Consider the following 27,013-nt stretch of genomic DNA (forward strand, 5'->3'; position numbering starts at 1 on the left):
CCGGGACATCTAGACGATGCACAAACTATTAGGCTGGGTTCACACGACCTATTTTCAGGCGTAAACGAGGCGTATTATGCCTCGATTTACGCCTGAAAATACGGCTACAATACGTCGGCAAACCTCTGCTCATTTGAATGGGTTTGCCGACGTACTGTGCAGACGACCTGTCATTTACGCGTCATCGTTTGATAGTTGTCAAACGACGACACGTAAAATGACTGCCTCGTCAAAGAAGTGCAGGACACTTCTTTGAAACATAATTTGAGCCGTTTTTCATTGAAGTCAATGAAGAACAGCTCAAGATTACGGGCGCCACAGACGCCTCGCATAATGCAAGGAGGAGCTTTTACGTCTGAAACGACGCAGCTGTTTTCTCCTGAAAACAGTCTGTCTTTTCAGACGTAAAAGGAAGCTAGCGTGTGCACATACCCTAAAGGGAACACTACACCTATAAATTTCACAATTTCACACAATTCCTTTATTAGGCAACATGCACACGTTGCGTATTTTGATGCTGGAAAATACACAGCAAAACCGCAAGAAATTTGCAGCATTTTGCAGCGCTGTGGGTTTTACTGCGTATTTCTGTAGAACTAGGGAGATATAATTTGCTTAGCCATATATTGACATGCTGAGGTTACGAAAATAGGCACCGCGGATCAATTTACGTGCGGAAAAATACAGGAGTGTGGACATGAGATTCCCTGGAAGTGCTGTATTACGCTGCCGCGCAAATATGCGTGGCAAAACCATACGTAATACACCTTGTGTGCATTGACCCTTACGCTCCTTTCTTTGATCTGTTTTATCTTCTATTACAGACATATGAGATATTTCCTTCTTTAGGTGGTCACCTGGCAGATTTTGTTGCAGAAATTTCTATAACTGAAAATAAGTTCCATTCACCTGAATGGAACTTGCTGAAATCCACGTGCTTGCTGTAGAAACATCCCCCATGCAGACGAATAAGGGGGGATTCACACGAACGTGTATTGGGTTCGTGCGGGCCGCGTGGTTTTCACGCGCCACGCACAGACCAATACAAGTTCTATGGGGCAGTACAGACAGTCCGTGCATTTTGTGCAGCGTTTGTCAGCTGCGCAAAAAGCGCGACATGCTCAATATCTCCGTGTATTTCGCGCATCACGCACCCATTGAAGTCAATGGGTGCGTGAAAACCACGCAGGTCGCACGGAAGCACTTCCGTGCGAACCGACTGAAACAGCACACCAGCTTTCAAAAGGATGAATGTAAACAGAAAAGCACCACGTGCTTTTCTGTTTCCAAACATCCAAACGGAATGTCTTTGAGATGAGCGAACCCGGACAACCGAACCGAACTTCACCGGGTTCGGCCGAACTCGTTTTGGCCGAACCCGGCAAAAAAATTTCCGGTACGCGACGTCAGGAGATAGTCGCTGTCCAGGGTGCTGAAAGAGTTAAACTGTTTCAGCACCATGGACAGTGACTTCCGATCCCAATATACATGAACGTGTAAAAAAAAAAAGAAGTTCTGACTTACCAATAACTCCCGGCTTCTTCCTCCAGTCTGACCTTCCGGGATGACAATTCAGTCCAAGTGACAGCTCCAGCAAATCACAGGCCAAGCACAGGCTGCAGCGGTCACATGGACTGCGCCGTCATCCAGGGAGATGGGGCCCGATGTCAAGAGAGGCGCGTCACCAAGGACGCGTCACCAAGGCAACGGCCGGGAGGGAAGTTCTCGGTAAGTACGAACTTTTTCTTTTTTTTTAACAGGTTTCTCGATATTGTGATCGGCATTCACTGTCGAGGGTGCTGAAAGAGTTAACCGCCGATCAGTTAACTCTTTCAGCACCCTGGACAGTGACTGACGTCGACTAGCCTCATATCTATGATGGCGGCTGCGCGAAAATCACGCAGCCGCGCATCATACACGGATGACACACGCAGCTGTCAAGTGGTTTTTGCGCGCGCAAAACGGCACGTTTTTTGCGCGCGCAAAAACGCAACGTTCGTCTGAATCTGCCCTAATACTGATCTTCAGTCGCATAAGGTTGGGGTGCCACCTTTAACTATTACATGCTACTCCATATTTCGAATGAGAAGTGTATGTAATAAAACATTTTATCCAAAGGTCTAGTGATTTTGTTGCACATCAGTGATTCACAACCATGTACGGTGAAAGTATTCAACCCTATTTTGACCCTCAAGGGTAATTGTCCTAAAAAAAAATCCTCTCCCAAAGGAACCTGCAGAAATCCATGCACCTGCTGCAGAAACAACCCCATTCAGATAAATGGATGTGATTTTCAGTTGCAGAAATGTTTTCACATTATTTCAACAATATACGCTGTGAATATATCAAGTGAATGGGAAAGAGCTGCAATAACTTGCACTGCCGCCACAAATATAACGGCGCGTGCAAGTATGATTGCAAGTTAAATCCATGTAAACAATGCAGAGGCTGCAGCCCCTTCAAACAACTGATCGGCCTGGGGTGCCGAGAGTTAGACCCCCATATCTAATATTGATGGCCTATCCTAAGGATAGGCCATCATTTTTTTTAAATCCCGGATAACTCCTTTAATACAGAAAGTATATTGGGAAATTGTATAACTTTTAATTATACAAAAAAAATAATATTAATTTGCTGAACTGGACAATCCCTTTTGAGTAAGCTCACGTTGAAATAAAATGATCTGGAATCATTCCTTGAGGTGTTCACAAGTAGCAATGAACCATGTAAAGGAGGGCACGTCTATAGCAGACACATGACCATCGTGCACATTTTAGTTTGGTTCATACAAATGTATGTGTGATATTCTTGTAAATTCCAGCGCGTCAATTTTTTTTTTCCCTCTTAAGCCATGCCTCTGAGGGTATGTGCACACACACTAATTACGTCCGTAATTGACGGACGTATTTCGGCCGCTAGTAGTGGACCGAACACAGTGCAGGGAGCCGGGCTCCTAGCATCATACTTATGTACGATGCTTGGAGTCCCTGCCTCTCCGTGGAACTACTGTCCCGTACTGAAAACAGGATTACAGTACGGGACAGTTGTCCTGCAGCGAGGCAGGGACTCCTAGCATCGTACATAAGTATGATGCTAGGAGCCCTACTCCCTGCACTGTGTTCGGTCCACGACTTGCGGCCGAAATACGTCCGTCAATTACGGACGTAGTGTGTGTGCACATACCCTTATACCGCCTATACACCTGGTTCAGCCCACACAGTATCATGCTGCCATAGTATAATGCCCCCATAGAACCTCCACACAGTATAATGCTACTATAGCTGCCCCCTCACAATATAATGTCAAATAGCTGCCCCCGCACAGTATAATGCCCCCATACAGTATATTGCGCCCCATAGGTGCCCCCATACAGTATAATGCCCCTGTGTTCCAATGCCCCTGTAGATAGTGCCACAGTACCCAATGTAGATAGTGCCCACATAACACCACAGTGCCCACATAAAGTGCCGGTGCCCATGTAGATGGTGCCACACACCCCTTGAATATAGCACCAGCCCCCCTGTAGATAGCGCCGTTGGGGCTACCTCTAGGAGCGGAATCCACAGCCAAAGCATCGGCCACGCTGTGGCCTAGGATTCCACTCATGAGGAGCCACTGACGTCACTGTCCATATATGGACAGTGACGTCAGGGGTTCCCTCTAGGAGTGGAATCCCCGGCCAGAGAGTCGGCAACGCTCTGGCAGGAGATTCCGCTCTTAGAGGAGCCACTGGCTTCATAGCGCAGCACTTAAAGCAGCACTGTGCCGGAGAGCTGATGATTCTCTGCTTCAGCATTGGGTTCAACTGTATCTGCGTCCTGTGGACACAGCTACAGTTGACACCGGGACATAAACCCGACGGCCCAGAACGGCCCGGAATCCAGCCATGTGAATAGGGCCTTACAGGGAGTCAGTGTCTGTCTGAACCTAAGTGACAAATTACGCTTTTTACCCACGTTGGGGTGTATTTACTTCACGGAAGAAAATGACACAAACCTGCATGTGTAAATACCCAGAACCTGGCCGGTATTTTTTTGCATGGGGTGTTCCTTTAAATGGACGTTTAAAAAATTATAATGTTCTCTGACTGTCTGATCATAGCAAAATATCTGTGGCCAGCGTGCTTACATGTGAGGATCGCTTAATGGTCAGAAAGATTATTCATGTCACAGCCAGGTGTGCTATAAATGATACAAGAAGGATGCATTTGCCCTCATTCAATATGGTCGCCAGCGGCATAACACACGAAGGTTGCAAAAACTACATTTCCCATGAAACAGCGCGAACGCCACTGTCATAGACGGTGGCCGGCAGGGATCAGTGTCAGCGTATTGGTGCAGGAGACAGGTCAAGCTACGCTGCAGGTTGTAAGGTTCGCGGAGATTCCAAGGAATAAAGATGGACAGCTCCGGTAAAGAGCGAGAAGCCGTTCAGCTGATGGCCGAGGCCGAGAAGAGGGTGAAGTCCTCGCATTCCTTCCTGAGGGGTCTCTTCGGGTGAGAGCAGGGAGGAGGAAAAGGAGGTGGGGATGCAGACTGGCTTCATAGAGCAGGGGGGGAGGGAGAGGTGTTTTCCCTGCCAGGATCTGGGATACCGTGTCAGGCTTGTCCCTTTACATGGAGGACTAACGTGACACTGTAGATAAAATGTCAGCCGTTGCTTGGGAAGTTGATCTCACTTGTGTGTGTGTAATATATATATATATATATATATATACACACACACATACTAGTCGATGTCGTCTCAATGTGTCGTGATGTCACGACTGTCTGATGAGGTTGCCTAAATCGTGACACCTCCGGATGATGGTAACGATCACTAATTCATTGATTGCTTAACGGCCTTGGGGTAAAATAAATCTTTATCTGGGTAACCTCATCATCTAGGAGTCCCCAGAAGAGCAGCAAAAGGTCCTGGCCCTGAACATCTGCAGGTGTCCATTGTTTTCAGTGGGTGTTATGTCCATTATTAAAGGGGTTTTCCATCGTAGACCTCTATTAAATATATATCGGTTGCATATTCTCCGTATGTCCCATAGACTGGTAGGGAGAGTGACTGGAAATATGCGGCCAACTCTCCGCTGGGATATGGGGGGGGGGGGGGGGGTGTTAGGAATGGCAATGGTTAGATGTTTGACACATCCTATCAATAGTCCATGCGTATTTATGTGAGGGATCCCCTTTAACATCTATCCAGATTAAATCAATTTCTAAGAGAAGTCGATGCTTGACTGCAGATCAGCAGAATAAAGGTGTAATGTTCCTAGTGATAAGGATTTTGCTATATGGGTAAGCTTATTTTTGTAAATGAATTAGACTCATCAGGACAATCCCTTTTTATATTCCCTATTAGGGCATATGGACCTCTCCCACTCGGACCCCATCCTCTATGAGCCAGGGCCGCTAGTTCTTGTTCAGGCGGGCTTGAGCCATTCATCTAAGTGGACGCCATGTAATTCTACAACCACAATATTATAAGGGTTTTCTGTGATGAGACAACCCATTTACAGCACATCCACACATATCGTAAACACTGCAGAATTTTAAGCAGTTTTCTGTGCGGAAATTCAGCAGCCTTTTCGCTAGAAACATTGATATGCTGTAGATCGAGAATCTGCACCGCAAGTCAATTTCTTAACTTTTTTGTCTATTCTTTCTACATCGCGTAGATGACATTTGTAATACGCTGCCGATTTTCTGCAATGACATCCGTTGTGGATCCGCCCCTTGTGCACGTACCTTTAAGGCCCGTTGCAACCAGGTGTATTACCTGATATGGTATCCGAGCATTATAATCGGGGCATGCATACCGTGGTAATGCAAATTCATGCAGCCATTGGCCACTGCAAGTGGGAGTGGTTTCGGCCGCATGTGGACGCCTCTACATACTATGGTTTACAGCAGGACTATATGGCATTGAGTGATTATTTAGGATCACATTACATTCGGACACGTTCATACATGGCGTTTGTGTTATTGGTCTCAATGAAACGGGACCACGTGCGTTTTCTTGTATTTTTCAATGGGTGTATGTATACATAGAATTTTTTTAATATATAAATATATTTAGGCAGCAACATTGCACGACCTGTTGTATATTCCATAAAATTGGCCTTTTTTTCTGATTGTAATAATCTGAAGTATTTCTGATCAGTGACCCCGACCGTGCAAACACTTCAGACCTGCCTTCCAGCATGAAGACTATAGCTGTGACCTCTGCGTACACCAGGATGTCCGATCCCACTAGGGACACACAACCCTTCATTATTCCAGTTCATATTTGCTAATCCAGACTTGAAACTGTAAAATCTGCTGATGTGATGAAGAAGATTGAGGTCAGGAGTCTGTTTTAGCTGTTTTCGTGTGCCACTTGTCCCTTATACTCAAGCTGGGGAAATAATTTACTTGCATCCTTAGGGTAAGTTCACACGGAAAATCCGCAGCATAATACAGAGGCAGCAGAGTGGATGAGATTTGAACAAATCTCTTCAACAGGCTGCGAAATACTGCTCAGAACTGACCCGCGGCGCGTTTTTTTAATGTCAATTGTGTTTTGCGTAATCGCTGCTTTTTTATTGCGGGTTCTCCCCCTTTGATTTTAGATTTATGCTAATTACTTTCTAAATGCCCAACTGGGCGTGTTTTTACTTTAGACCAAGTGGGCGTTGTACAGAGGAGTGTATGACGCTGACCAATCAGTGACCAATCAGCGTCATGCACTTCTCTCCATTCATTTAGTCAGCGTATGGTGACACCGCATTATTCACTATGTACTGTCTTAGGGGGGATTCACACGAGCGTGATTTTCATGCGTGCAGGCCGCGTATTTTTCGCGCGCCACGCACAGCCCTATAGAAGTCAATAGGGCAGTTCAAACAGTGCGTGATTTGTGCGCAGCGTTTGTTCGCTGCGTACAAAACGCGACAGGTTCAATATCTCCGCGTATTTCGCGCATCACGCACCCATTGAAGTCAACGGGTGCGTGAAAACCACGCAGGTCGCACGGAAGCACTTCCGTGCGAACCGACTGAAACAGCGCACCAGCTGTCAAAAGGATGAATGTAACCAGAAAAGCACCACGTGCTTTTCTGTTTCCAAACATCCAAATGGAGTGTCTTTGAGATGAGCGAACCCGGACAATCGAACCGAACTTCACCGGGTTCGGCCGAACCCGGCAACAAAATTTGCGGTACGCGACGTCAGGAGATAGTCACTGTCCAGGGTGCTGAAGGAGTTAAACTGTTTCAGCACCATGGACAGTGACTACCGATCCCAATAAACATGAACCTGTAAAAAAAAAAAACGAAGTTCTGACTTACCGATAACTCCCGGCTTCTTCCTCCAGTCTGACCTCCCGGGATGACAATTCAGTCCAAGTGACAGCTCCAGCCAATCACAGGCCAAGCACAGGCTGCAGCGGTCACATGGAATGCCGCGTCATCCTGGGAGGTGGGGCCCGATGTCAAGAGAGGCGCGTCACCAAGGCAACGGCCGGGAAGTTCTCGGTAAGTACGAACTTTTTCTTTTTTTTTTAACAGGTTTCTCGATATTGTGTTCGGCATTCACTGTCGAGGGTGCTGAAAGAGTTACTGCCGATCAGTTAGCTCTTTCAGCACCTTGGACAGTGACGGGCGTCGACTAGCCTCATCTCTGATGGCGGCTGCGCGAAAATCACACAGCCGCGCATCATACACGGATGACACACGCAGCTGTCAAATGTTTTTTGCGCGCGCAAAACGCAGCGTTTGCACGCGCAAAAACGCAACGTTCGTCTGAATCTGCCCTTATACTGACACATTAACGATACTGAATTGTCTTGACAGTGAATAGACATTCCTTCCAGCCAGGACGGGATGTCTATTTACAATCCCGGCACTTCGTTAACGTTTCTGTGGTACTTACACCAGAGCAAGCGTAACCTTGCGAGATCTCGCTGTAAATGACAGGTTACAGGGAGATTACGCTTTGCTCTGCTGTAAGTACCACAGAAACGTTAGTGAAGTGCAGGGATTGTGAATAGACATCCCGTCCTGGCTGGAAGGAATGTCTATTCACTGTCAAGACACTTCAGTATCGTTAATGTGTCAGTATAAGACAGCACATAGTGAATAACGCAGTGTCACTATGCGCTGACTAAATGAATGGAGAGAAGTGTATGACGCTGATTGGTCACGGATTGGCCAGCGTCATACACTCCTCTGTACAACGCCCACTTGGTCTAAAGTAAAAACACGCCCACTTGGGCATTAAGAAACTAATTAGCATAAAGCTAAAATCGCTCCTAACGTGGTAAAAATAGATCGTTTTTCTAAATAAAAAGCATTACTGTCACCTACATTATAGTGCCGATCTCCTTATGTAGGAGATAGGGCTCTTATAATGTGGTGACAGACGTGGCAGATTTTCCACAGCAAAATCTGCGTGTGTTACTTGTGGATTCAGCTGCATATTTCACTACATTGAGAAGGGTGAAATCTGCAGTGAACGTCTCTGAGCATTCTGTGAATTTGATCTGCAGCACGCTCTGATTTCTGTCCGGACAATTTTCAGTAGCATCTGGATAAGATTTGTTCAAAACTCCTCCACATGACTGGGACTGTAATCCACTGCGGATTTTCTGCCCGGAATATCTTCAGTGTTTTCGTCTCGTGTACAGGTGACTGAACGGTGAACGTGAAGCTAATCTTCTGTTGGTAATGTCGGGGTCTCAGTGGTGCAGCTTAGGGGTGGAGAAGATGCAGTGACTACCAGCATCCCTGGCCAGGGGAAGGTCACCGATCCTTCTGCAGTTTAAATGGGATGTATGAGAGTAGAAAAACACGACTTCTTCCTTCTTTTAGAAATAGCGCCACACTTGTCCATGGGCTGTTCCTGGTACATTCTCAGCCCCATTCTCTTGAACCAATAACAGCCACAGCCCATGGACAAGATTAGCATGGAGTATGGAGAAGAGCAGCCATGTTTTCTAATCTCATACAACACCTTGAAGAAAACCGCACTAGAGATGCTAATTGTACAGTAATGTGATCGAAGTTCTGTCACAAACAGCGACCGACCCTTTCTACCTGCCAATAGACGACGGTATAACTAAATTCTCTTACACTATTTTATTTTTTCAGGCCAGACAACTCCTTCTAGAGCGTCTGTCACCACAGTGCTGCATTACTACATATTTATTATTATAAAATGATATGATAAATACAATCTGCTTTGTATCACTGCAATTTCTTCCTATTATATACACTGCAGCTTTTCTGGATATTCTCTATGCACCTTGTAACAAAATGGCTGCTGATGAATAGTCATGAGGGGCTCCACCCTTGTCTTGCCCTCTTAGAACACAGGATTCAGCATCTGATTGGTCGATCATGTCGCCTGACATACTTTGCTTAATCTGATTGGTCAGAGCCCTGACTGCAGCTTTAGACTTGTTGACATATGAGCCGGCCATTTAGACTAGTGTTCTTCAACCAGTGTCTCTGGAGACTGCTCTAAATACTATTGTGCACTGGTGGCATTTGTAATGTTATAATATTATTACATCGAATCTGTATCACGAGCAGATGTCACTGTCACATAGCTTTTCCATCTTTCAAAATATCTTGGGGTCTGCTGCTGTAGACGAATTCACTTCAAAATTAAAATGACTGAAAAATGGCGAAAATCCATCAGTGTGCTGTCCGCATTTTGCGTATATGTTAGGAAGCGTCTGGGAAAACCAATCATGTGACCTGCCTATGGGTGTGGAACTGTAAAATATGCATGACACAAGGAAACAACACGTTCGGAATATACGGACATACGAACCGGTTGTGGAAGCAACTGAGCCAATATGTACCCAAATACGGACACTAGGATCCGTAGTTTGCAGCTCGAACAGTGACAACGGTTGTGTGCACGGGGCCTAAAGAGTGTTCCAGGTACATAGGTACAGTCTCAATTGTTCAGAAATTTTAAGGTACGTTCTTATTACCAACAGGACATGAAATGAAAGGTGCTGATAGAAAACACAAGAACAAAAAAATGGCAAACCAAATGTTCTTGACTTGTACGTCTCAAAGAATTCATTAGATTGTTCCACAATTTTCTATACGAGATAACTAGAATAAAGAACGACCGATAATTTGGATGCAAAGGTCAGGCCAGATGTTATATTTTCTAAGGAAGAGTCCAGGATATAAGGGTGTTGATCCACTTTAAACAATCCCTACTTGTTAAATGAACCACTTGACAGTAAGTAGATCAGTGTCCCTCCTTGTTGGGGCCTCCAGCGATCAGCTGTAATGTGTGGGGAACCTGTCAGTAAGTGTTTAATTTCCATGCTGCGCCACCACAGGTGAAATTAAGCATTACACTGTATCTATTTAAATCAATAAGAAGTCTGTAATACAATACAGGGCAGGTCCTCCAGAGTGAGAGACACCGTAACCGCTCAACACTCCGGTCTATAAATGAGGATCCCCCTCGATTCACTCAGAATTCTCTAATAGGGTATATGGAAAAAGATTTTCTCTACTAGACAGCCACTCTAACTTTTTTCTTTTTTTTTCTAGTGGAAACACAAGGGTTGAAGAAGCTTGTGAAATGTATGCTAGAGCTGCAAACATGTTCAAGATGGCCAAGAACTGGAGTGGTGAGTGTCGGTCTGTGGGCTGCTTTTCAATGGTTGTCCACCTCTGGGCATCTACTTTTCAATGATTAATCGCTTCCTTCAAAAATGTCTGGACTCCATATAGGAAATCTGTCCAGGTCCTCTAGGCCTCATCACTAATCTCTGTACCTCATGTTCCTCCCTATCTTATACAATTCGTTTTACACGTATTCGATACCTTAGCATTGAAACTCCCTGAGGAAGAATCAATCAGCTGGCACTTCACCATTTGCTGACTGTATCCACCTGCATACTGATGCCAGCAAAAAAACCATTAGACCCACTTTCAGTCCCATCCAGGAGATCTGCTTTCCCATAAATCGTCTTTGATCAAAAGGAGGATCAGATCGTGGCCCAAGGGGGAGGGTAAACGTTCCCAAGTATTTCTTTAGGGAATGTTTCCTCTCTCCCTTGTGCTGTAATCCAATCTTCCTTTTGATCGTAACAGACGTACAGGAGAATAGATATCCCAAATGTGATGTAAGAGGGGCATTCATTTTTAGTGGTTGATGGAATGGTCATCATCCAGTACCACTTCATGCGGTCCACATCTATTAGTAATTTGGTATTGTGCGTCAATGAAATTGGAGAGAAATGCGCCAAAATGTATAAAAGGCTCCACGCCTCTTAATATATCTGGTGCGCTTGGAATTGTCTGTCTGTCTGTCTGTATTTCTTTTTAGCAGCTGTACGTTTGCACCACTAATTTGCCAGATTTGTAACCCTTAGGCCCTGTTTACACTGAATTTTTTTTGCATGTGGAAAAATCTGCCTCAAAATTCCTTCTGGAATTTTGAGGCAGATTTTGACCTGCTGGCAGAACACTTGCTGCGTTTTTCGACTGCGGCCATCGAGCTCTGTGGGTAAAAAAAAGCCACCATTGATGTCAATGGGAGGTCAGAGACTGAGACGCCTGAGGAAAGGGCATGGCGCTTTTTCCTGCAAGCGTTTTTTTCCGCTCACAGGAAAAAAACACCTCTGCCTCCCATTGAAAACAACGGAATGCGTTTTCGGAAGTTTTTTGGCACGGTTTCCCACTAGCGGAAAAAAATGCTCACAGGAAAAAGAAACTATGCCCTTTCTTCAGGCGTTTCTGTCTCTGACCTCCCATTGACATCATTGGGAGGCAGAGAAAGTGGATATCGTGTGGAGTTTTTTGCCTGTGGCGCTCAATTGCCGTGGCCAAAAAACGCGGCAAGTGTTCTGCCGGCAGGTCAAAATCTGCCTCAAAATTCCTGAAGGAATTTTGAGGCAGATTTTTTCCACTTGTAAAAAAAAACTCAGTGCGAACAGGGCCTTAGCATTTTTATTACTTTAGTCAATTTATAAAAATGTTATTACATTTTTTTTTTTTAAATTGTATCCTACACAAGAAAGACATTTTAAAATGTGGCATATCAAATAATGCAGATAAAAAAAATATTTATAGATTTCATTATGGCATGGCTGTTTATCTGCTCCTTTGAATTGAGGAAAAGGAATGGTCAGGCCTCCATTTCTGCAGATCAATAGCAGGCACACCAAGCTGCCTATACAACGCAGGTCGTTCTTGTGGATGGTGCATGAGGCAGTGAAAACGGAGCCTCTATCGAAGGAAATGCCACGTTCTCACAGCTGCTAGGCTGCTTTTTTATGTATTTTGCAGTGTTCATGTCAGAAATGGAGAAATATGCCATCCCATGTATTCGTACTGGTGCAAGTCTTTCATTCTAATCTGCGTATAAAATGTCTAGATGCATTGAACATGTCGTCTCCTGCAGCAATAGTGTCTTACGTGTACAGAAATTCTACAGGTAGTCCATTCCAGAAGAGAAGTCCGAACCGTTGTTGTTGAGTTTCATGTTCTGAGCGGGTTTGGCATTTTTCAGGTCAAGCATAGAGGGAAAGATTCAATGTATTTCACAAGTGTTTTGTCAGCCGGTTCCACAGAACCTACCGCAGGCCAAGTGATGTAAAAAGGCAACTGCAGAGGCTGTGGTGTTTGGGCCACCTCAGAAGTAGCAGGTGCGAATTGCAGTGACAAACAAGGGTCTAGGTCATTCTCTTCTACTAAACTTTCAGTGAGGCTTTGAGGGAATTGGGAAACCAACTGCCTCATAAACCTTAGGGTATGTTCACACGCAGTGTTTTCAGGCGTATTTCGGGGCGTTTACGTCTCAAAACGCCTCAAAAAACGGAAGCTGAACGCCTACAAACATCTGAAATAAATCGGAAAAACAGCATTTAGTTCATACAGGGCATCTTTTTATGCCGCTGTTTTAAAAAGACGCTCCGTAAAAAGAAGTAGCTTGTCACTTCTTGAGGCGTTTTCTGGAGCTGATTTTCCATTGAACACTATGTAAAACACCTCAAAAAACGCCTGAAAACAGCTCCGTATTTTTAGACGTTTTTGAGTTTGCGTGTGAACATTCCCTTACAGGTTGGGTTTGTTGAAGATGGACATTGGAAAGTCTTTAAGAGGGCCAACTGATGATTTCACACTGGAAGTAAATGGTGTATCAGCCCTCAGCACGCAGGGTCTGAGGCCTAAGTAACTATACCTGAATATTACAGCCTTGTGCAGGCCGGAGCTGCTTCTGTTCTGTCTGGAGGATTCATCAGTGGCAGTAAGAGTAGACTGGACATATGTGAGGTAGATTAGAGCCAGCTGCATGCTTTTCATAGGAAAATGGTGGTTGGGTATAGGCCTCTAGGTCTCTGTGAGGCCTGCGTCAACCCAATAGGTGATTGTTATAGGTTTTTGTTTTTTTGTGTGTCTGTTTTTGGGAGTTATCCATGATCAATATGTTCTTTAGTTTTAAGTGTAGGTATCATTATAAGTAAAGTCATATGTAACAGGCGGTTTACCTTGCCTAATAGTTTTATAATCTGGTTAAAAAGATGATTCTGCAACCCTCTTTAGATCAGGCAGGATTTGTGCTGCGGGCATGGAGTTAGATCTGACTCAAAGCTGGCTGTGTGGCCCCTATTACATGCACAGTTCGCAGCATGGTCGCTGTAAGTATTTTAGCACAATGACCAGAGGGCAGCAGAATCTGAAAATTAACCATGTGATGGAAATATTGTTCAACGTAAGCCCTGTGTTATATTACTAATGATAGTTAAACTTAAAAAAAAATAAAAAATGGCGGTACGACCCCGTTTAGCTCCAATCAGAGCTTGTATAAGAAAACCCTGCAAACATTCTCTGGTCAGTTAAACATATTGGATGGTTATTTTTTCTTGATCTGATGACATAATTCTAGTGATGATATTCTGAGTGTTAAATAGGATCTAGATGAAGGAAATATATTGGAGTTTGCATTGGATAATAAACTATTTCTAAATGTTCACTGCTAGTAACTGTATAATGTCTATGTACAATGTAGCCCAGCGTTCTATATATTGCTATAGTGATTGCACGATAATGGGGATGTGAGAAGACTTTTTTTTTTTTTTTTTTTTTTTTTTATACAGCGCGGCAGAATTTGTCTGCACTATATCAATGAATAAAATAAAAATAAATGGGGATGCACTTTTTTTTTTCACAGAAAAATCAATCTGCAGGGCTGCATCATAATATAACATTGCAGAAGATATTGCACACTTTTCCTGATGTAGTACTGGTGTCTGAGGGTTTATAGACTCTTAGGGTATGTTCACACGGCCAAATTTCAGACGTAAACGAGGCGTATTATGCCTCGTTTTACGTCTGAAAATAGGGCTACAATACGTCGGCAAACATCTGCCCATTTATTTGAATGGGTTTGCCGACGTACTGTGCAGACGACCTGTTATTTACGCATCGTCGTTTGACAGCTGTCAAACGACGACGCGTAAAAATACAGCCTCGGCAAAAGAAGTGCAGGACACTTCTTTGGATGTTTTTGGAGCTGTTTTCTCATAGACTCCAATGAAAACAGCTCCAAAAACGGACGTAAAAAACGCTGCGAAAACGGTGTGAAAACGCCGCGAAAAATGCGAGTTGGTAAAAAAACGTCTGAAAAGCAGGGTCTGTTTTCCCTTGAAAACAGCTCTGGATTTTCAGACGTTTTTGTTGACTACGTGTGAACATACCCTCAGCAGGATGCTGTACGTAGATATCGGCCTACAGTTTGGGCTTATTGACCTAGTCGTATTTGTGGTGCTTGTTCCTAAGCGAGCCCTTTATCTGTGTAGTAGACGGCGCTAACAGGCTGCAATGATTTATTCTATGCCTGAAATGGCTACTATTCTCAGTAACTGGAAGCAGAGGGGCGGTAAATAAGTGGTAGGTCATTACTGAGCAAATTACTGGAATTTCAGCCCTGAAATGACCGTAAGATCTGACTTTAATAAAATGATTATCAGATATTATGAGAATTGTGATCACTGGTTAATGACAGCGAAGGCCACTCTGGTGTCGATTCGTTTGACTGACACTTTCTCTGTCCAAGCGACTGTGCTTCGCCATGTACATATATCTAGCATTGCAAATACATTGTAAATACAGGTTAAGAGGCTGCATATTTTTCAGGATTCATTTCCTCAACCAACAATGATGGGACATGCTACATGTCTGACGTAAGCTGGAACCTTCCAAAATCAATAAGCAATATGGATGTGATAAGCAATATGGATGTAATTGTGAAAACGCTGATAATCTTGTAAGGCGCTGTTCACACTTGCATTCTTTTCTGACAGGTTACCATTGCCTTTTGAAGGTCGTGCTACTCTATCCAGTAAAAAATAATAATCAGATAGCTGACTGAGTCATTGAAAGTAAAGAAAAAATAATTTTTCTAACCATTTCGTCATCTGTCAAGAATCCTATAAAAAATGGAAACCATAACGCTAGTGCGAACAGAGCCTTAGTCTGATTCCTTTGTAAGGAGGGGGTTAGGCTGGGATAATACACTGGTTTAATAAATTTGTATGTGTGATACCAGAATAGTTCAGGCCTTCCTACTTCATACTCACTACTGCCTGCACTGTCGGCTAAGGCACCAGTCAGACTTTATTAAAGGGAACCTGTCACCAGCATTTCACTTATCGAACTTTACTTCTCCCTCACTGGCCGCTGCTATAAAAAGTTCATTACCGTTATCCCCTCTCCTAAACTCCTCCTCCGACTGTAAATAACGGTCTGCAAAGATTTTGCGCTTTTTATCGTAATAATCCGGTGTCCCCTTGTACGCTCACACCAGAAGAGGACATCAATGCACAAGCGCAGGATTGTGTGTGCTGGGGGAAGGTGAAGAGCTGTCAATCAAAAGTAATGAGGCGGGGTAAACTCGGAAAGGCTTGAGGAATGAAGATATGACACTTTTCAAACAAAGATATGACTCTTTTATGCTCATTAGCATACGATGTGGGAACACTAAAAAGCTGAATACTAAAGCTGCAGAGCCGACTAAGAAGACGATTATAGGTTATATAGAAATGATTTTCACCCACTACCACCTGGTATTGCTGGTTTAATAGGTGAAATGCTGGTGACAGGTTCCCTTTAAATAGTCACTATCGGGTTATCTTCTCTGCATCTGCTGCCCGAAGTTTTAAGAGGTGGCAAAAAATGCGGCCAACACGTTAGGCAGTACAGTCGCCAAGTCAATTGTACTACGACCAAAGCCTCTCTTGCATTGTTAAAAAGGGGAGCAGGAACCGCTGTGGGCATTATACAGATGCCTGTAATTATTCCATCTATCTCTCCCATTAGCACTGTAAACCTTCACATTCAAAAGTTGTGCCCAGCGCTTTTAAGTTACGCCCCTGGTATCGGTCATGGACCCTGTAAAAGCCGAACCCTTGACGCAATTGCAAACGGAGGCTTTACTCAACTTTTTGATAGTAATTTTGCTTATATAAATTTAAATCTGCCATAAAGCTGACCGTGCACTTTAACAGTCATGTATTTAACAGTCAGTACTTTAAACCACGACCTCTCCACCTCCCACCAAAAATAAATAAATCGCTAATTATACCAAAAAAATAAAACTATTATCCCTCATACACATTATCTTACACTGTCTGGATGAATTGGTGGAATTGTTTGACATTTTTCAACGTCCGTCCAGTTTAGGCTCCTAAACAGCCCATAACTTCAGATTTCCCCATTGACGCCGAGTCTTGTAGAAGGGTTTTTATAGAGACGCTGATGGCAGAAATTCTTCTTCTATTATTCATCTTTTCTTTGGGTTTACTATTATCACTACTTTTTAATTCTTTCTACAGATCCACATCCAGATCTGTGGACTAGGAAATGTTGGAGGATGTGTTAACCACCCCAAATTATTATTGTAGACGGCACCGCCACTAGGCTTATGGAAAGGTTGGTGCCTTTTAAGAGGTCTGCAGGCTTGCTCCAAAATATATGAATCTTGTTGAAATTCTCCGCAGATTATAGTAATCCATACAGTTTTTTCCCCCCTAATCTATAATAGACATGGGTTATTTATGTCGTGGTTGGAGATATCCCAGGAGCAATGGATCCTATTCACTGGGATATTTACTTTTTATGGCTAAATCAGTTTAATTCTTTTAATGTTTCTTTATAACTAAGCACCTCCATTCTCCTTATTAGTTTATTTGCACTACTTCTTATTTTTTCCAACTCCAGGTCATCCTTTCTATGAACTGCATCTGTGAATGGGCGAGACATTGCCCCAAACACGAACAGGATTTGCTCTGAGTTTTGAATCCCGGTCCCCCACTCGGATTGCATCCTTGTGCCGTGCGAAGGCCATCCGTGTTTTGTGGATCAGTTTATGGGCCGAAAAATACAAACTGTCATGGGCATGTAGCCTTTCTGAATTTTTTTACCCTGCCGTAGCTGCTTGATCTTGTCCTTGTTGCTGATGTTTTGGTGGTCAGTATGATCCGGTGTGACTGGACAGTAGCATTCACTTGCGAGTCTGTTCTATAGATTGGGAAATCATTGTCTGGTGTTTACATGAAAGTAGTGCTGACACTGGATTGATGATCCAAACGTACTACATAGTTCTGCAGAGCATAATTTTGCTTACGCTATTCCCTTATCCTCCAGTTTGTTTTTGATGTTGACTTCTGTCCCTTTTTTCAGCCGTACTAGACATCATTCTCCTACTCTTCTCACTTTTCAGTAGTGCTAGAATAAAACTATTTCACTTCCTTGAAAGTTAAAAAGTGATTATCCTCGTTGAGAAAGCTCTCAAATAGTGTGTTCGCTCCCTGTTTTCACGGTCATCACATGATTTATAACCAACTGTTTTCTCAATGACACATTTTCTAATGTCTGTAAATTTGTCACATAGTGCCACTTTATAATATTTTATTAAGTTACCAATGGTAAGATCTTCACCTTGATCAGGTGACGGCACAAGGTCCTGCATTATGATCTGGGGCAAACTAGACCAGATCACCCATTCGAATAGATAGGGCTGAGCTGTGATTCCAGATACAATCCATGGACAAGGTTGGTTCTGTTTCTGGGGGAAAAAAATACCCCACCCCCTTTTTTTTTTTTTTTTATCCTGGAAAACACCTTTTCAGCAAAAGCCATTTATGGCAGATCTGTGGAATTTCATAAATGTCTGAACTGTGTGGGTCCATCTGCCAGAACCCCAACAAGTGGGAGAAAGTGGTACTATGCTCTGAAGCTGAAGCGAAATTTGGAGGAGACCGTTGGTGTTTTGTCGCACAGGAGTCTATTGAGAGTGACACCAAGACTTGAGCATGCTCACTGAGCTGTGGTTGTGATTCTATGCATGTGCGTCCTGGGAAGTCAACATGCACTTCTAGAAAAGAAGCAAGCAGTGTTTATTGATACACTGACATCTTAAGGAACCTGTCGCCAACATTTCACCCCTCGCTGGCCGCTGCTGTCAAAAGTTCATTGCATTTCTCCCCTCTCCTAAACTCCTTCTCCGGCCGTAAATAACGGTCTGCAAACATTTCACTTCTTTTATGTTCATAATCCGGCAGTCTCGTTCGTTCCTCTGCCACATGGGCTCGTACCCACTAAACACTCCTCCCCAACTTTTGTGTCGGTACGTCACAGCCCTGGCACTTGTCACATTAGAAATCGGGCTTGCTAATCCAAGCCCGCCCGTCTAGCTGCTCCTTTCCCCTATACTTCTGTTTCCTCCCAACCTGATTTACGTTGCTTCTCCTCCTTTGTAAGAATAGGGGGCAGGGCTATGTATAATGTGGGCGGGACGGAGGGTGCATCGGACACATTAAGGCTGCAAGGTTAGATGGGATTTTTTTTTTTGCTGTGATGCACAGCTGGCTAATGGAACACCAATTGACCAGAGTTAATGAGGGTTTGCAATCGAATGGGAACTCTCCTCAAAGTACTGGAGGGGAGAATAAAGAACAGATGAGTATAGTATTTGAGGTATTTTTTTATTTTTTTTGGTCCCCGGACAACCGCTTTAATATAGTAATGGTCATAACATGCATGAGGTAGTAAAGTAGGTCACCCTTCAAGCATGCCAAAGGAGATTTGTAACCATGCAGAATAGCCCCTGTGCCAGTTGTAATGATGGCAGCATTTTAGTGGTCCTGGAAAAAGATGAAAACATTTCTATTTAGACATTTCTCAAGTTGAGGGGGGGGGGGGTGCTCTTTATGTAAAATAGTCATATCTATTGTAGGTCAGGGCATTTCAGAGATCGTGACATCTCTACGATTTAATAAATGACCTTCAAAGATCTGGTTATTTTCATAAAAGGTCATGGTAAGTCGAGTCGTGGTAAGAGAAACTATTAAATATTCATAATGTTAGTTCTAGGTAGTCAGGTTTTCTATTGACGGAAAAAGGTGTGGTTGCTTTTTTTTTTCCTTCTCTCAATGTCTGCTTAATATCTTTTATCCTATTTTCTAGCTGCAGGAAATGCATTTTGTCAGGCGGCCAAGCTACACATGCAGCTTCAGAGTAAACATGACTCGGCCACAAGTTTTGTTGATGCTGGGAATGCATACAAGAAAGCTGATCCTCAAGGTAACTTTCTGCATGTATAATGTGCATGAAGTGCTCCACCTGTTCCAACATTCACAATGATTTATTTCCTATTATATTTATCCAAGATATCATAGATGATATTCATATCCGATAAGGACAACATCAGTCAAAGAGAAATTCCCACATGTACTGTTTAAAGTCTACTCCATATAATTGGGCTTCAAGGCAACGTAAATCAAGCTAAATGAGTCCAGCCTTGAAGTGCTCCCGTTTGTTATTTTAGTCCCCGGGCACTGATTTTTGCCATCACAGATTTAGGGTGGGTAGTATGTATATGTGTGTGTTTATTTAGGTTTCATTCATGGACAACAGATAATTTCCTCCGTTCTGTAATGTACTGATGAGGAGCAACAACTCCAAAACAGTGCTGTCTACAGATGGGTGTCTAACATTGATTTACTTTGAGAAACTGGTTGAGAAATTGAATTCAGATTGACCTTATACAAGGCAAATGCAACTGCACCATTCTTCTGGGGTGCCTTGTCCAACCCTAACAAGCAACAATAGAACTTTAGTGGCAAAAAAAAAAGAGATTGACGTGTTTGAGGTGAACTTTTTTTGTATATGGACTAGATACTATGTTAGGAATTATGAGCTGTTCTAATGGTTGGTGAGTACAGTTTTAGTCATCCTGCCCTAGAGAATCCCTATATGTATGGTATGTTGAAATACAGGGTGGGCCATTTATATGGATACACCTAAATAAAATGGGAATGGTTGGTGATATTAACTTCCTGTTTGTGGCACATTAGTATATGGGAGGGGGGAAACTTTTCAAGTTGGGTGTTGACCATGGCGGCCATTTTGAAGTTTTTTCAATGGGAAGAGGGTCATGTGACACATCAAACTTATCGAGAATTTCACAAGAAAAACAATGGTGTGCTTGGTTTTAACGTTACTTTATTCTTTCATGAGTTATTTACAAGTTTCTGACGACTTATAAAATGTGTTCAAAGTGCTGCCCGAGCATTCCTAGATGAACAGTTTCCTGGAAAGTGGATTGCTCGTCGTGGGCCAGTTGAATGGCCCCCTAGGTCTCCCGATCTGACCCCCATAGACTTTTATCTTTGGGGTCATCGGAAGGCAATTGTCTGTGCTGTGAAGATACGAGATGTGCAGCAACTGAAACTACGGATACTGGAAGCCTGTGCTAGCATTTCTTCTGCGGTGTTGCTATCAGTGTGTGAAGAGTGGGAGAAGAGGGTTGCATTGACAATCCAACACAATGGGCAGCACTTTGAACACATTTTATAAGTGGTCAGAAACTTGTAAATAACTCATGAAAGAATAAAGTAACGTTAAAACCAAGCACACCATTGTTTTTCTTGTGAAATTCTCTAAGTTTGATGTGTCACATGACCCTCTTCCCATTGAAAAAACTTAAAAATGGCCGCCATGGTCAACACCCAGCTTGAAAAGTTTCCCCCCTCCCATATACTAATGTGCCACAAACAGGAAGTTAATTTCACCAACCATTCCCATTTTATTTAGGTGTATCCATATAAATGGCCCACCCTGTATATTAATCTGAGTATTGGGTCATTGATAATTGTCTCTAACACTGCTGAATAATGTGGCTGCTCCGTGAAATCATCTATTTCCTGCAAAAACATAGGTCAGCCTAGAACCACTTTTCCATATCAACAAGGGACTCCTAGATCGTTTTTCCCCCTTGTTAGGCTCGCATATTAAAATAACACTGTGAAACTGACCTAAATATCTGTACCGAAATCCGCATGCAGATTTTGGACCTAGTTGAAGTTAGTCGTGGATTATTATTCCATGCATCGCAATGAATGAACCCTGGCGTAAAAATCCTCACCATTTCCGCAACATATAGGGCAAGCTGCGGATTGGAAAATGCAATTCACTAACATTGTACTGTGCTTTGTCTTGGAGTTTCGGTGTGAATTCCACAACAAGTACGCGATCTGTGATTCCACCCTTAAAGGGTTATTTCCAAGTTGACCCTTTTTTTTAAATTTTTATATTTTACATATTAATAATTTTCCACTTAATATATTTATTGTAATGAAAATATTATTCTTTCATCAATTTCAATCTAAGATGTTTTTTTTTTTTTGTTTTTTTTTACTAAATATCTGTGTGTATATCACACTTCACCAGCACGCGGCGCTGTAATAGAATCACAACGATGCTTGGTGTATCTGCACGCTCCCGAGACTGCTATAATACAATGCCAACAAAATGTGCTTGTTCCAAAACTCTCTAAGTTTTCTCTATATAAGCATATAGAGATAACAAGGGGGGAGCAAGCGCAGTGTGTGGCATCTGATAATAATTGGGAGGATGAAGTGCCGGCATGAAACGTGAGTGCGTAGGTTATGCGCGCTCACGCTTGAGAAGATTGATGGGAAAAGTGCGCTGGCGCGACCTAAGAAAACGGCGATGGTGGTCGTTTCCATAGAAATGACCGGCACAACTAAATAAATGAGTTGCACTTCAGAGAATGGCGTAACTTCAAAACACTGCACTACAGGAAACTGAAGATATTTAGAAAAATGTTTATTTTTACATGAATAGGGCTTGGAATATGGAAATTTATCTTGGGAACAACCCTTTAATGTGGCAGAAAGGAAATTATTCAGTTGCCATTTTCGTAGATTTTTTAAGCGTGTAGAATCTGTAGGTCAGCACGGCCTGCAAAGCACAGGGGTCTTTCCACATCAGGCTATAGGGTGTTACGTTCTGCCACCACTGGTTACCAGGGGCTCCAGCCATAGTTCTTATGGGGCAAAGCCATGACACTGGCAAATCTTCCATACCTGTCCAATACCTTCTTTACTGCAAATATCTATCAGTACTTGTGATCCTGTGGGAAGAACACCATTTGACTCCTATATAGAGGGATGGACATTATAATGGAGATGTCCAGGGAAGTGAATGGGCCCTATTATAGGAAATGCAGATATATGGTATAGAGTTATGTTTACTGTTAACAAGTCCATCCTCCATAGCTGGCGTCCTCCATGTTTTTATGTGACGTGTATGGAGTGACAGGGGTATTTGGCTACAACTATGATATTAGGGTCTGTGGATTAACAGTGGGGCCAGCCAAACACTAGAAGTAGACTTGTCGGTACTTTTATATCAGCTATTGATCTTCTTCCAGCACTAATCCCATTCTACAATCGTATTTATGAGATGAATAGAGAGGGAAACTTTCTAAAAACTGTTTTTACTATTTTGCGTTCTAAATAACCTGTCTGTTTCATTCTGGACATTTTTATTTTATCTCCGTAATATTTCTATTCTTGCATAATTTGGTCACTTTGCTTTTCATTGTCTCTTCCAATTGCTAACATCAGAGGCCATCAACTGCTTAAATGCAGCCATCGATATTTACACAGATATGGTAAGGAATAACCTTCTCTAGATTTCCCACTGCTCAAGTAAATATAGCGGAACATATCGGTTTTAGGGCGACTGGCGGCCATAATAGAGCTACATTTTAATGTCCATAGCTGCAGAACCCCACAGTTATACTGGTCTGGTCAATAATCACCATAGAACCCTATGATGATCAATGTTTGTAAAGCCATCCGGTCTAAATGTTGCTTTTGTAATACGGACATTAAAATGCAGTCATGTCACGCCCATCTGAAACCAGCCCGTGTACAACCGTAGGTACTGTAGACTGCCAACAACGTTCTCTGCGACGCTTTTACGGATATTTTCTGTCGAACGCCTTTGATTTGCATGATCTGGGGTCCAGTATTGGTTCATTTGTTCATTTGTGTGTATGGATTTGTGGCTTCAATGCGTTTTAGTTGGTTCAAGATTTGCTGAAAGTTTTTCACACCCGTACACGGGTTATTGCATTACTATTGGAAGCTACAGAGAAAGTAGCAGATTTACATTTCAAACGCACTAAAATTGTGTAGGACGCGCTTGTTTACTGCACAGCAACACAACATATGGAAAGTATGTTATTTTATTTTCTGTTAAAAGGTTTGGGCGTGTATAGTATTATCACCACTATTTTTAGCTGGAGCTATTGCAACGTGGAGACTCCTATATAAGTTGGGTTTTTTTTGTTTTTTTTTAAATTCGAGAAATTGATCATCATAAAAGTCTTTCACATTCTGATAAGTATTTGAAGTGAATGGTTTGGTTTGCTGTTGAAAAATCACACCAGAACTTGCAATTTTTAGAAATCACGTTGTTTTCCATTATGTGCATCAGACGCTCCATTGCAGATTCTATAGCTTATAACAGACACAATAGGGCAGCATGCTGGGCAAAATCCACAGATATTGTGACGCAAACCCAACGGGAACTTATCGAAGTCAATGGGTTTCGTTGGGCTCTTTTTTTTTTTTTTTTTTTTTTTTTTTTTTCTGCTCCTATGATGGAGCGGAACAATGGAAAGCCCTGATGCAGATGTGAACAGAGCCTAACTTGGCATTAAGGAGGTTTTTACATTTAATTTAAAAGAACGATTTTTTTTTTAACTGCTTTTAATAAAAAAAAACATTCTGCGATTGTAGCGATACCACATGGATTAATGCACAGTCTATGCTGTGGTTGCAGATGGTTTAGAAAATTTTCCTACACCAGTGAAAGTATATTTCAATGTACCAGAGCGGGGAGACAGCTGGCTTTATCTGTAGAGCAAATAGAATAAGTGACTAACTGTAGCTGCTGTCACTGTTATGGGGGCACTGGACATCTAAAATAAAAAGTACGATGCAAAAAAAAATTTGCTGGTCCCCTAGTAACTTCACTCCGGATCCACAAAAAGTAAATCATAAGCAAAAGTTTGGCCTCCTACAACTGTTTTTTATGTTTTTATATCGTATAAAGTTACTATGGTTTATGTTGTGTGTGCTTTGCAAATTATTACATCATATTGCTAGGGGAGAGGACAGAATTACAGATTTAGTCTATAGATATTTGTACTAATATGTCGATCGTTGCATGTTGATCCTATAGCAATGAATATCTGCTCTTTTCTTATGCAGGGAAGGTTTACGATTGCTGCTAAGCATCACATTACAATTGCAGAAATATATGAAACTGAACTTGTAGATATTGAAAAAGTAAGTTTATAATCACTGCTACCATTGTACACAAAGATGGTGACGTCACCCGTGTAAGAAATATTTACTGTCGTAGATTGTATTAAAGGCTATGTGCACCTTGAAATTTTGTGTGGTTTTTATTTTTTTTAAATAAAAATGTAAATTTTTTTGAGCTACAGCTGGTTTGTATTCTGCATACAGAGCAGCTGTATCTTGTGCTGAGATCTGAATCCATCTGGTCAGTGGCACTGACGGGTTTAGTGTCAGCTGGTTCTGCATGTCTCTGACATGAAGGATCCACCTGTTATCCATTACATCTAATTTATGAACTTCAATGTGGTCGGTAACCGCTTGATCCTGTGTGTCGGAGACATGCAGGACCCGCTGTCACTGAATTAATAAAAGTTAAGAGATTATCATACAGCGATTATCCAAGTAAATTCAAATGTGTACAATTGTCAACCAGCAGTCCAAGGCAGAAAAGGATTAGTGTCCGAGTGACAAGTCATCACGTGGGCATCAGGGTAGCTTCAGATTTTCTAGCCGGTCAATGGTGCCTTTCTTGCCCTAATGCGCTAGTTTGCCCCTTGAATCTTGTCCCTAACAGTAGTGTATCAAGTGGAACAACTGCCATGGGAAGGGGCGAACCCAGATACTAATCTTGAAACTATACCCTGTCCTAGCCCAATGTCCCTATAGTAGCATTCATGCTCCTCTGGGATGCCAGAGAACATCGGAGGTACTCTCAGATTATTAATGCCGTATAAACATGATATGAGGGTATAGCAGAGAAGACCTATTGAAAGGTATGGTGAACCAAGGGACAATTATGCTGCATGAACCCAGACAACATCAGAGTCACCCATATTTTAGTAGTGACACACAAACATACCAAAGTCATATTTATTTTTTTGTGTCTACCAGCGCTTTGAAAAATCCAACTTCAGACTCCCACTACCCAATTGACAGAAGGTACGAGCATGAGAGTTTTTTTTAGTATAGGGGAACCTCCACTGTACACTTGATCGAGCCACAAGGAGATGCGCTGTAAAGTCTCCATTGTAACTGTCCGCTAGCTGCTTGCTGATTGGAGATCGGTGTGTGACATCACGGTAGAGGGTCGAGTTTCTTAGATGCAATTGGTCGCTGATGCAGCAAGATTCTGCCTCTTCTCTTTACAGTTTGCTCCCAAATCTATCATTCTGCTGCTCTCCCTGACGAGCCGGTCAGCATCCGGTGAAATGCATAGGAGATTGAATGCTACCAAAGGGACATTGTGCTAGAAGCAGGGATAGGTTTGAAAATGTTATCTGGGGTCTCCTTTTTTGAGGGAGGTCGCTCCGCTTAATACACTACTGTTAGGGGTGAGTTTAAGTTAACACACTAGCGTATTAGAGCTAAAAAGTCTGAAGATGCCAATGTGACAACTGGCCATGTGAACACTAGACTCCTCGCCCGCCTTTGACTAATTGCTATTGGTGACCACAAATTGTAAACAATCATTTCTTACACTTATACCTAATTATTATTAAAAGTTAAGTCTTCAATAAGTATCCAGCCCTTGTGCATATACAGTAGCTCTGGTTTCAAGTTAATATATAAATATATATAATACATGTGTTTATTAATAAAAACAATTATAGATCAGCGGTACATTGAAATAGTCATTACTATATATAATATATTGCAACACTGAAAAACATTTGGTCGGTTCTGACTAGCTTCCTATTAAGACTAATGTAAAGAAAATTGGTGGAATATAGATAGAAGAGTTAGGTGTTTGCTTTGCATTGATATTCTTACTGTCTTTTTTTGTGTTTTTTATATTTTTTTATAGGCTGTTGCACATTATGAGCAGTCCGCAGATTACTATAAGGGGGAAGAGTCCAATAGGTAAATGTTGTGGTTTGATTTGCCGTGTTATTTTTCCTTTTTATTGTTACTACCCGGTATGTATAAAGCGGTTTGGTATTTTGACTCCTCTGCATGTCAGTCTAGTGTTAAACTGGAGTTCTGGCAGGAACATGATGCTTCTGAATGTCAGGTGGGCGACTAAAGCGGACCATACACTCTTTAGATAGCTGACATTTGAACATTAATTTAACCAACAGAGATGTTCCCTAATTTCCGCCCTAAACATGCATGCTTGGATCGGCTGTGCATGTTTGTCAAAGGGGGAGATGAAGATAAGATATTAACCAGAGACCTGATCTCCTAGTGCAGGGGTACTCAACTATTTTTAATGAAGGTCCATTTACCTGCGTCTGCCGCAAAGTGTAGGACCGATTTGAACAATAACAGTAAGGCTGTATTCATACGGGTCAGAATGGCCGTAAGCCATTCCGACCCGTGGATC

The 27,013-nt window shown here is 42.5% G+C and overlaps 1 protein-coding gene across 1 annotated transcript in view; it reads left to right on the forward strand.

The window, feature by feature from the left end:
• The first annotated feature begins 4,285 nt into the window (after nucleotides 1–4,285).
• The window catches only part of LOC142760110 (beta-soluble NSF attachment protein), a 31,494-nt gene continuing 8,766 nt past the window's right edge, over nucleotides 4,286–27,013 (forward strand). The window contains exons 1-6 of the mRNA XM_075863056.1: nucleotides 4,286–4,496; nucleotides 10,553–10,632; nucleotides 19,475–19,591; nucleotides 22,942–22,988; nucleotides 24,598–24,675; nucleotides 26,495–26,550. Coding sequence (XP_075719171.1) covers nucleotides 4,399–4,496; nucleotides 10,553–10,632; nucleotides 19,475–19,591; nucleotides 22,942–22,988; nucleotides 24,598–24,675; nucleotides 26,495–26,550 — 476 coding nt within the window. The 5' untranslated portion in view covers nucleotides 4,286–4,398. The remainder of the gene's footprint in view (nucleotides 4,497–10,552; nucleotides 10,633–19,474; nucleotides 19,592–22,941; nucleotides 22,989–24,597; nucleotides 24,676–26,494; nucleotides 26,551–27,013) is intronic.

This window comes from Rhinoderma darwinii, chromosome 4 (genome assembly GCF_050947455.1).
Source record: "Rhinoderma darwinii isolate aRhiDar2 chromosome 4, aRhiDar2.hap1, whole genome shotgun sequence".
NCBI classification, from domain to species: domain Eukaryota; kingdom Metazoa; phylum Chordata; class Amphibia; order Anura; family Rhinodermatidae; genus Rhinoderma; species Rhinoderma darwinii.